Genomic DNA, 12,207 nt, shown 5'->3' on the forward strand with positions numbered 1-12,207 from the left:
CTCCCGCAGACGATTACGAACAGTTTGTCCACTGATTCGGTTATTATAAGCCAGGTGTGTTAGCAGCAGTAGCAGTGGCAGTTTGGAATCGATTGCGCAAATGCGTGTTCATGATATAGCGGTCTTGACCACGCGTTGTAACACGCGGACGTCCACGACGTGGCAAGTCGTTGGTGCTTCCTGTCGTTCGAAGATTTCGTATCGCTCGACTAGAACTCCCAGCATGCCTTGCAACGTCTTCTGTCGACATGCCAGCATCAAGCATGCCAATCGCCCGTTCGCGTGAATTATTGGGTATTCTTGGCATACTAAAAATGCTACAATGTAAAAAAACGTAAATCTTTTTACACATTTTGAAGCGTTTTCGTTCACTTGACAACAATGTCAGTATAACAAGTAAAACAAATTGACCGAATACTACACGGGTCATGTCGAACCATGCATGCACGTGCAAATTGAATTTCACGTTGTCGACGATTAACAGTGCAAAAATAATCGATAAAATTCATGAATCCTGATAATACAGCTCAAGGCTAATACTACCTATATAATTTCATTACACAATGAATTCTTTAACACAACACATACTATATGTACAAATGGGAATTTTCTTTTTTGGTTCAGTATATATATATATATATATATATATATATATATATATATATATATATATATACTCTTCAAAAAAAGAAACGCAAAAGGGTACAAATGGGTTATAACTCCGATTTTATGTTTCCTACCGGTTCATGCTTTGTGAATATAAGGTCATTGCATGTCCCAAACACATTCCCACGGTTACATTCGATAAAACGCAGCTACTGTACAATAAAGTTCCAAATGTGAATATTCGCAAAAACGCAGCCACGTGCAAACCATGTCACCACTGCACGTGCGTTGTCTGCAAGTGCAACATGAACACCGACAGTATAAAAGTGCAGGGTGTTCGCTTGCCTGGCCTCTGTATCTGGCCGACAGTTGACAATCCAGGACATGCCACGTCTCAGTGAACCGCAGAGAAACAATGCCATCGGCCGACTAGACGCAGGCGAATCCAGAACGGCCGTTGCCAGGGCATCCATGTGTCCCCAAGCACCATCTCCAGACTGTGGGACCGTTACCAGCAACATGGATCAACACGTGACCTCCCTAGATCCGGTCGACCACGGGTCACTACCCCGGGCAGGACCGCTACATCCGGGTACGCCACCTTCGGGAACGATTGACTACTGCCACCTCCACAGCCGCAGCAATACCAGGTTTGCGCAGGATATCCGACCAGACCGTACGGAACCGCCTACGTGAGGTAGGAATTCGTGCCAGACGTCCAGTTCGAGGTGTCATCTTAACACCACAAACACCGTCGACTCCGACTGCAGTGGTGCCAGATTCATCGACAATGGCCTCAACTGCGATGGAGACAGGTGTGGTTCAGTGACGAGTCCCGATTTCTGCTCCGACGTCATGATGGAAGATGTCGCGTGTATAGGCGTCGTGGTGAACGTTATGCGGCAAACTGCGTGCAGGAAGTGGACAGATTCGGCGGGGGTAGTGTCATGGTGTGGGCAGCCATCTCACACACTGGCAGAACTGACCTGGTCCACGTGCAGGGCAACCTGAATGCACAGGGCTACATTGACCAGATCCTCCGGCCACACATCGTTCCAGTTATGGCCAACGCCAACGCAGTGTTCCAACATGACAACGCCAGGCTCACACAGCACGTCTCACAACGGCTTTCCTACAGAACAACAACATTAACGTCCTTCCTTGGCCATCGATATCACCGGATTTGAACCCAATTGAGCATCTATGGGACGAGTTGGACCGACGCCTCCGACAGCGACAACCACAGCCCCAGGCCCTGCCCGAGCTGGCAGCAGCCTTGCAGGCCGAGTGGGCCACCATCCCCCGGGACGTCATCCGTACTCTGGTTGCTTCAATGGGCAGGCGGTGCCAGGCAGTTGTCAACACACGCGGAGGCCACACCCGGTATTGACTCCAGATGACCTTGACCTTGGTGGTGTGTCCTATCACTTACTCACAATGGACTAGAGTGAATTGTGAACAATCCTGCAACATTTGGTAATTATCGAACTCACCATTCAATAATTAAATCAATTCTCCAAATGTTACGACAATGTGGTTTTGCGTTTCTTCTTTTGAAGAGTATATATATATATATATATATATATATATATATATATATATATATATATATATATATATATATATATATAGCTGTTTGGTAGTAATGTTAATATGAATAAATGTTGTTATCCAGATTCGGGCATTTTCGTTTAATTCGGGCAAAAACCAGCCTGTGCATGAGATGTTATCGGGCTTCGCCAGACACCTCGACCCCCACCCCCCTGCAACATTTCCTGCGCACGCCCCTGTAACGACAATGTCATAATGTCTTACTCATACAGATAACATCCATGGAGTAAGTTATCGGGTTTCGTGGCTTTTTGAAGTCGTATAAATTATTTTCTAAATAATTAATTTCTCAACTTCTTTAGGTTACACTTCTTTCTTTTTTTCTTCTTTTTTTCTTTCTTTGTTGTTGTTGTTTTTGTCTATTTTTGTTGGGGTTTTATTTTTCACAATTACGATTGATACATGTTGTTGAAACAGTTAATAAGTACACTAACATGGAATAATAACAACACGGGAAAATAAAACAGGAAAAAATAATATAGTATCTTCTCCAGTTAAACAAAAAAGTGCTCTTTTAAACTTGAAATTACTAAATATTTTCCGAATCTTTCTAAAGGGGGCAACTACCCCGTTTCTCCCACCTCGGATTAGGTACAGCCCTACTAGAATGCCTTGGTGTAAAATAGGCTGTCTTATGAAAAACAAATTTAAAAATTCAATAACCGATACAAGCCCTTTCACACACACACACACACACACACACACACACACACACACACACACACACCAAAAAAAATAAAAATAAAATAAAAACAAGGGCAAAAGGGCATTGATTAATGACTAATCTGTTTGTCATAAGCGCACGAGACCGAGAGCTGGAGCAAATCCTCGAATTCGGGCAAAAGCGATGGAGACATTCAACAAAATGGGCTGGCCTGAAATTTGTTTTACCATGTATTTCTATTATTCTACCCACAGTATTAATTGTCATCCACGTAAAAATGCGTATTTATTCGTTTGCAACCCTATATTATAGCTATTTGGTAGTAATATAATGCTAATATGCATAAATGTTGTTATCCAGATTCGGCCATTTTCGTTTAATTCGGGCAAAAGTCAGTCCGCTCCACCTCACCTCATCCCACCCCCTACAAAAATGGGAGCCCATACGCCTATGCTGTTTGTACGCGGAACTATAGCTATATTTAGTCAATCACGATCGAAAGTGGGTTAGGTTGGAAGATATACGTACTATCTACCTACATTTCATGTGTTGGCGGTGTGAACAAAACACCTGATTCTTGGGTCAGTTTAGATCTCAGACTTCTACATCAAAGAAAAAGAAGTAGGCTATACTTAATTTGTCGTATTCAGAATCAGGTAGGTGAGCTATTTATTTATTTATTTATCTATTTTGTTTATTTATTTTATTTTGTTTTGTTTGTTTGTTTCTTTTTGTTTGTTTATTTGCTTCTTTTATAATTATTATCATTATTATTTATTTATTTTGGATACATATTGATCACTGCCACATCATGAAATGGTAAAAACACTGTAAAGGGTATGCGCAAAACACTGTAAAGGGTATGCGCAAAACACTGTAAAGGGTATGCGCAAAACACTGTAAAGGGTATGTTGCGCAGATAAAAGCAACACTGACCACTGCATTTAAAGCTACAATGTTTTCTCCCAATCCATTTACAAAATGTTAAAGTTTGTTTAACGACACCACTAGAGCACATTGATTTATTAATCATTGGCTATTGGATGTCAAACATTTGGTAATTCTGACTCGTAGTCGTCAGAGGAAACCCGCTAAAATAAATTCTAATGCAGAAAGGGATCTTTTATATGCACTTTCTCACAGACAGAAAAACACATACCATGGCCTTTGTCCAGTTGTTGTGCACTGGTTGGAACGAGAAAAAATCCATTCAGCTGAATGGATCCACCGAGGTGGTTCGATCCTGCGACACAAGCACCTCAAGCTCCATTTACGAATGCAAAAGAAACTCACAACTACAGTTTAAATAAAAGACCTGTTTTTTCCCTTCTTTTACCAACTGCCTAGATCTATGCAACAAACAAATTTCGTTACAGCTTCATAATAATAACAGGAGTACCAGTTAGATACACGATTCGCCCGCCTGGAGTTTGATAGAAAACCACACAAATTGTTGAATGTGTTATATGAATTGGTAAGGAAGATATGGCCCGGACAAGGATTTTCGTTTAATGCACAGTAATACGTGAAAAGTAGTTCACAGTGACCTAGTTATGGTACGCGGCAGACCGCCGCCCCAAATTGTACCTGCATTACAGGTTTGATGATTCTATATGAATTAATAAAAAAGATATGTCCAGGAAACAAAACGTTTACGGACGGATGTACCGACTTACGTACGGACGAACAACGCCATACCATAATACAACCCGTCAAATAGACCCCATAGTGAACCTTTAAGAGCTGTCATGCAACAGTACTAATGTATTAATATCGCTGAAATAATACCAAATCATAAACAATACAGGTGATCTCTTGTGTATTTTTGTTCTTCAGTCTTTCGACATCCCATCAAACACTTTCTTTCATTCATTCATTCATTCATTCATTCATTCATCCATCAGTTAATTTTCCAATTCTTTCATTCATCTAAAATATTATTCATGTATCTACCAATCCTTTCCAACAATCTACTCGGTGGTACTTATTCAAGTAATAATGAATCTTAGCGTTTGACTAGAAATTTCTTTAATATCATTATAGAAACAAAATGAAGTTCCTAATCCTGCTGCTGGCATTTTCCGTAGCTTATGGGTAAGTATATTTACGAAACTAATGGCATTTGCAGCATTATTATCAAATACCATCTTATAAATTTCTTCACAACGAACAAGCTGTATTTTACATATACGATTACGTGCGGACAGAGAGAGGGAGAGAGAGAGAGAGAGAGAGAGAGAGAGAGAGAGAGAGAGAGAGAGAGAGAGAGAGAGAGACAGACAGACAGACAGAGAGAGAGACAGACACAGACACACACACACACACAGAGCGAGAGAGAGAGACAGAGACAGACAGACAGACAGAGAGAGAGACAGACAGACAGACACATACAGAGAGACAGACACACACACACAGAGAGAGAGAGAGAGAGAGAGAGAGAGAGAGAGAGAGAGAGACAGAGAGAGAGAGACAGAGACAGACAGACAGACAGAGAGAGAGACAGACACATACAGAGAGACAGACACAGACACACACACACACACACACACAGAGAGAGCGAGAGCGAGAGAGACAGACAGACAGACAGAGAGAAACAGACACATACAGAGAGACAGACACACACACACACACACACACACAGAGAGAGAGAGAGAGAGAGAGAGAGAGAGAGAGAGAGAGAGAGAGAGAGAGAGAGAGACAGACAGACAGACAGAGAGAGACAGACAGACAGAGAGAGACAGACACATACAGAGAAACAGACACAGACACACACACACAGAGAGAGAGAGAGAGGATGGGTATACAGACTGATTTAGCCTACTCAAGGTTTACTGAAATATGCTTTCAAAATGTACAAACTACGAACTACGATCCCAGTCTTAAACAATGACCCACGTCGTCGCTTGTTCCAGGTCGATCTGTTGAATTATATCCACCACGCACTTAATGGGATCCTGGATTCCTCTTTTCACAGAATAAACAAACAGATCTTAGAATTAAAAAATGTCTCCTTTTAAATCAGCTATTCTACCTCATCCCTATGCCAAGCCCCAACCCCAGCTCAACCCCCAGTTTCTGCTTCGACGACCCTGGAATATATAATAAAATAAATGTATCTTTCAACTTCTGATAAATTACAGCCAGCTTCCATTTACGTGTATCCATGACAACCACGACAAACGTACGACGGAACACGTGATCCACATGGTGCTCACGGACATGGACCACGACGATGACGGCAAGATCACCGCCATCGAAGTGATGGGCACCTTCATCGTCGACTTCGACAGAAACCCGTGTACGTATTAACAGCCCCCAGAGTCGTCAACTTAAAGGTCATTTATTGACGGTGTCCTTTCTTTGACTTCGATATAACCATGTCTCAAATGTTATCCATATTTTGATTTATATATGTGTGTATGTACACACATACATACATACATACATACATACGTATACATACATACGTATACATACATACATACGTACGTATACATACATACATGCATATATACATACATTCTATTGGGAAGGAAGGATGGAAATGTCTTATTTAACGACGCACTCAACACATTTTATTTATGGTCATATGGCGTCGGACATATGGTCAAGAACCACACAGATATTGAGGGAGGAAACCTGCAGTCGCCACTTTATGGGCTACTCTTTTTGATTAGCAGCAAGGGATCTTTTATATGCACCATCCCACAGACAGGATAACACATACCACGGCCTTTGATATACCAGTCGTGGTGCACTGGCTGGAGCGAGAAATAGCCCAATGGATCCACCGACAGGGATCGATCCCAGACCGACGCGCATCAAGCGAACGCTTTACCACTGGGCTACGTCTCGCCCCTCATTCTATTGAGTGTCAGACAAAGATATATGTACTAACGAACGTCGATACAAAAAATTTGCCAAAATAGTGAATGTAGCTCTGGGTGAAAATTCAATGAATTTTAAAAGATGTAATTGTATTATTTTAATTTTTAATTTCATCATTATAATGGTTTTAGATTATATGCAATACATGAATGAACGTTTAACGATATCCGGAACAAAGTTAACATCAATTAAAGAACGAACTATAAATAACATAAAAATAGACAAATTTTGAACAAAATGATCAAACTAACAAAAAAAACACCTACATAGAATTTTTTAAAAAGTATAAATGTTTTTACTGAACTCATAAAACGTTTAAGAGACACTCATAGATAGATAGATAGATAGATAAACTTTGAGCATCATAATTTTTAGATCGACAAGAATATAATACATGACGTGAAACCTCTCAAAACCGGACCCTCTGTAAACCGTAATTCCTCCAAAACCGGGCATTTTTCATGGTCCTTTTTTAAAACTCAGTACAAAAAATAACCTCTCTAAACCGGATACCTCTTAAACCGGACATTTTACTTGGTCCCGAGGGTGTCCGGTTTAGAGGGGTTTCAATGTATTATATTCTTGTCGATCTCGAAAAATTATGATACTCAAAGTACTCAATGTTTTAACAAGTGGATCAAAGAATCGACCATGACGAATTCGTGAAGCGCTGGGAGGCTCATTACCGAGATATCCGCCATTTCGCCACGTACCTGTTCCTACACCTCGACACCAACAACGACCACTACATCACTACTGCAGATGTCAGCAACATTCTCCTCGATATGGACTGTAAGTGAACTTTTTTTAAGCAGCATTATTTGCATTATTGTACAATTTTACTTTTTTTTTTATCATTAAACAAAAGTTTATGATGTAAACAGCCATTAAAATGATTAAAAGAAATTTGTAAAATAAGCAGGAGATAACCAAAATGTCCTTCTAAAAAACAAACAAAAAACCACCCCACAACAACAATAACCCCCCCCCCCCCCCCCCCCCCCATGCCCCATAAGATTGTTCTTTATTGTTTCAATTTTTATAAGCAACCATCTTGAATTTTACCTCCAAAAGCTATCAAGGTTATTTTTTCTAACAGACATCAATGAATCAATTAGTCGTTCGATCGATCGACCAGTCACTCATTTGACCTATGCTTATATCCCCTGACGTTTCAAGTATATCTGTCTTGGGCATATTGTCTAAGTCCTTGAAGAATTGTGGACTACATAGCTCAGTTAAATGTATTAATAATGTCTGTTGTCCTACAGATGATCGTGACGGCACGGTGACTGCCATGGAATTCAAGGAATGGCTGCGTGACGTAAGTGTTAATAACTTATAAGGAAATACCCATACACACGCATGCACACACTACTAACACGCACAATGGGGAAGAGAGATAGAGACAGAGACAGAGACAGAGACAGAGAGAGAGAGAGGGAGGGAGAGAGAGAGAGAGAGAGAGAGAGAGAGAGAGAGAGAGAGAGAGAGAGAGAGGGGGGGGGGGGGATGGGAAAGAGAGTTAGTGTTTACACGGTGTGCTCAATGCAACTATTTCTATATTTTCAGCTCTACACCAACTGCCGAATTCACAACTAACCAACTGAAATTAATAAAACTTAATAAATAACACTGTCAAGTCATGTTATAGTATATGGACAACAGCTGACCATTATCATTATTGCAATAGACTGTAGAATTATTCCTCACCAATAAACCCTATTTCCAGTTCCAACCAGTGTTCACTGTAGCGCTAGTATTTTTGTGATAGTGTGGGCATACAACACCCATTGTCTTGCTACTAATCGAATAAGTCTACATATCCTACCATATAATAACAGCAGTTTTCTCTCTAACAGTTAAACACAATTTCACCTGTCTAACCAATATTCTGCGGAGTCAATTTTAGCATTATTTTTCTCAGAAAACGTTATGAATATCAATATAATGATAATGTTTGTTTAACAACAGCACTAGAGTAAATTGATTAATTAATTAATCATCTGTTATTGAATTTCAGACATTTGGTAATTCTGACATGTAGTCTTTATGGGGAAACCCGCAAGATTTTTGTAAGCAGTAAGACAACACTTGCCACCATAGCCTTTGATACATAAGGCTGGGACGGGAAAAAACCCAATAGGTCCACCGAGGAGGTGGATTAATCCTGAAATCTAGTATAGTTCTGTCAATGTCCTATTTTGGAGTATATATATATATATATAAAAAGGTGTTCATCCTAAACCGTGGGTCTTACGGTATCTTTGGTTTTAAAAAAAATCGGCTTATTGTACAGTCTGGTGTTAAAACAAACTTTCAAGACCCACTGCGCTAGACTGCCACATCATCAAAGTGAGTTACAGTCGTAGCAGAAACATATGTGGAAGTTCTTCTGTCCTGCCTGTCTAGACCTAATATTTGTTTGTAGGCCATTCTAAAGTTAATATTTATAACTCCGTATATGAAGAAGTTTACCGCAGAGCTGCACAGGTCGAATATGGACAGGATCCTGAAGACGAACACATTTCTCGTCTGCTTCGTGAACGTGTTGTAGAAGTAGTACGTCAGGTGAGGAAGCCAGAACACGAGCGAGCTCACGTACACCACGCACATCAGTCTGCACCTCACGGACGAAATCTGCTGCTTCAACTGCTGCCCGCTCAAAACGTTTGAAAACTTCTGGCGCCGAAACACTGCCACCAATACTCGCACAAATGCCACGAACCCCAGGAGCAAAACTGCCACACCAACGACAATGAGAGTCCTTAAGTAGACCTTTGGAAAAACTGAAGGCGCGTAACAGTCTTGGCCGTTGTAGTGGTCCAGTCCGGACAGGAATGGGAGATTGAGACAGAAGATGGCCGCAAAGACGCACAGACTGATAACAACAGAACACCTGGTCGTCATGCAGGTCTGGTAGTGCGTTGGGAACTGGATTGCGTATCCACGTTCAGTGGACAGCATCGATATGCCGATCACGGCGCAAGATGCCGAGAAATGTACGACGAAGATGTACACGATGCACGCCGCCCTCGACGCGAACATGCTCGGCCACGTGATGTGCACGAATCTCGTGGGTGTGTAGACGATGCCCATGATGAGATCCGCCACTGCCAGACTCGCGATCGCAACCCCGGTGGGACTCCGGAGTCTTTTGAATCGACAGACTGCGACTAGTGTTAAGGAATTCCCCACAGCAATGATAACAATTAGGGCAGCGTCCACGACAGTTAATACGATATCGGTGACGTCGAAAACACCCTCGACTCCGTCAGTTTTGTTTTCGGATGTTTGGTTCATGTTTCCAGTTTGATACGAATAAGTTCTTAGGTCATAACGAAAGGTGTTAAGACTATATATACACGTATGTGAGAACAGGTGCCTTTGAGCTTAAGGCTCTTAAGGCTCACCGACAAGCGAAAACACCCTCGACTCCGTCAGTTTTGTTTTCGAATGTTTGGTTCATGTTTTTAGTTTGACACGAAAAAGTTCCTAAGTCATAAAGAAAGGTGTTAAGGCTATTTATATATGTGAGAACTCGTGCCTCTGGGCTTAATGCTTTCGCAGAGCTAATTAGGGCGAATTTATACGATCAGCAGAATTAAGTACATGTATTTATCAATAACTTTACTATAAGAAAAATACACTGTAGCAGGGCCCTACCTAGTCTTAAATAAATGGGGTGATAAAAAAGTGTTTTGTTTAATGACACCACTAGAGCACATTGATTTAGTAATCAATGGATATGGGATGTCAAACATTTGGTAATTTTTAGTCTTGGAGAGGAAACTCGCTACAGTTTTCCGTTAGTCAGGTCAGGTCAGGTCATAGGGTTTTACGTGCACATTCAGAACAAGCTGTTGTAGCGCACGGCCGGCTCCTCCGTCCATGACAGGAAACTTTCCGTTAGTAGCAAGAGCTCTTTTATATACACTATCCCACAGATAGGATAGAACATACTACGGCCTTTGATATACCAGTCGTGATGCAATTGCTGGAAGAAAAATAGCCCAATGGGTCCACCGACGGGGGTCGATCGCAGACCGACCGCGCATCAAGCGAGCGCTTTACCACTGGGCTACGTCCCGCCCAAATGGGATGATAATAAGAAGAAGAAAAAGAAGAAGAAGAAAAAGAAGAGCACAGTAAAAGAGTGTCTTCTCCGGGTACTCAAAAGGGCACTATAGAACCAAAAAGGGCACAGCCCTTGTGGAGTAAAAAGAGCACTTTATCTCATTGTTCTTGCCCCCGCCTCCCCAATGGGTACTGTCCTGTATATCATATGGTTTAGTACATGTGTATATACAAACTTTCTAATGATACCATTCACAGAGTTATATAATGCTTACCTAAGTATTATTATAAATACGGTCATGGGACGTGACTGAAAGACATTTGTATCCTTATTAGTCTACCTGGGCGTATACTATAAGCAAAACAAGAATATTATGTCTTGTGAAGTGATAAATTAAATCAAACACAATGTACAAAAGAAAAAATTCCATAAAGACTATCATGCATGAAATGTTAATAAAACGTAAGCGCGCGGTGGAGCAATATATTAAATTAAATACCGTGTACAAAGCAATCAATTTATATTTTAAAAAATATATCATACATGAGTTTAGGTATTAATATGGATGTTAAAACTAATGATGTTACTTCATTTCCAATTGAGCCGTATTCCCACTAGCATCTTAACGTTTTAACCGACCTCGGTGGCGCAGTGGTTAAGACATTGGACTGCAGACTGGTAGGTACAGGCTTCAACCCAGAGCGAGTTCTTAAAGGCTCATTGGGTAGGTGTAAGGCCACTACACCATTTTCTCTCTCTATAACCAACTAGCAACTAACCCACTGTCCTGGAAAGACAGCCCAGATAGCCGAGGTGTGTGCCCAGGGCAGCGTGCTTGAACCTTAATTGGATATGAGCACGAAAATAAGTTGAAATGAAATGAAATGAAGAAAACGTTTTGAAAACAGTTTAAAGACTTGAACGTTCCTATTTTAGTGCTGTTATACGACCTTGTGAATACGGTTTAACTTAAGGACCGTCTGAATAGCTAAAACAGTTTATATGTGAATGTCTTAAATGCGTTTTAACTAAAATGTGCCCGGTTCCCATACAAATCTGGAATCAAATGCACATATGCCTTTAGTGCAAGTACGTTAAAACGATCCAGGTCTTTGATTATTAAGGAGTTTATACCGTTAGCTATGCTTTTTTGTGTCTCGTTTTCAAATTGACCTCACTATGCCATAGAACACCTGCGCCACCAAGTTTCATGCTTTCCCGAAAAAAGTGAACGATTATTCGGATTAGCCGTTTTGCTGTAAGGGAATCCATAGTGGGGAGTCGATCCTGTGAACCATCACTTAGTCTCTGACAAGGCAGGACACCCTACTCTTCTGATATATGAAGCCAGCACCATTGA

At 41.0% G+C, this 12,207-nt stretch overlaps 2 protein-coding genes across 3 annotated transcripts; one reads left to right on the top strand and one right to left on the bottom strand.

Moving 5' to 3' along the window:
- Positions 1–3,427: 3,427 nt before the first annotated feature.
- Positions 3,428–8,404, top strand: LOC121391542. Of its 2 annotated transcripts, none has more exons than XM_041523135.1 (6): positions 3,428–3,537; positions 4,925–4,975; positions 6,022–6,179; positions 7,403–7,561; positions 8,041–8,093; positions 8,342–8,404. In XM_041523135.1, the coding sequence occupies exons 2-6, from the start codon at positions 4,932–4,934 to the stop codon at positions 8,369–8,371; spliced, it is 444 nt and encodes a 147-aa protein (XP_041379069.1). In that variant the 5' UTR covers positions 3,428–3,537; positions 4,925–4,931; the 3' UTR covers positions 8,372–8,404. The 2 variants fall into 2 exon arrangements, with proteins under 2 accessions (XP_041379069.1, XP_041379073.1); XM_041523139.1 differs by having other exon boundaries at positions 3,453–3,541.
- Positions 8,405–9,103: 699 nt separating this feature from the next.
- Positions 9,104–10,072, bottom strand: LOC121368766 (growth hormone secretagogue receptor type 1-like). Its single transcript, XM_041493513.1, has one exon. It carries the CDS (start codon positions 10,070–10,072, stop codon positions 9,104–9,106), a length of 969 nt encoding a protein of 322 aa, XP_041349447.1.
- Between the last annotated feature and the right edge of the window lie 2,135 nt (positions 10,073–12,207).

Source organism: Gigantopelta aegis, chromosome 3 (assembly GCF_016097555.1).
Source record: "Gigantopelta aegis isolate Gae_Host chromosome 3, Gae_host_genome, whole genome shotgun sequence".
Lineage (NCBI taxonomy): Eukaryota > Metazoa > Mollusca > Gastropoda > Neomphalida > Peltospiridae > Gigantopelta > Gigantopelta aegis.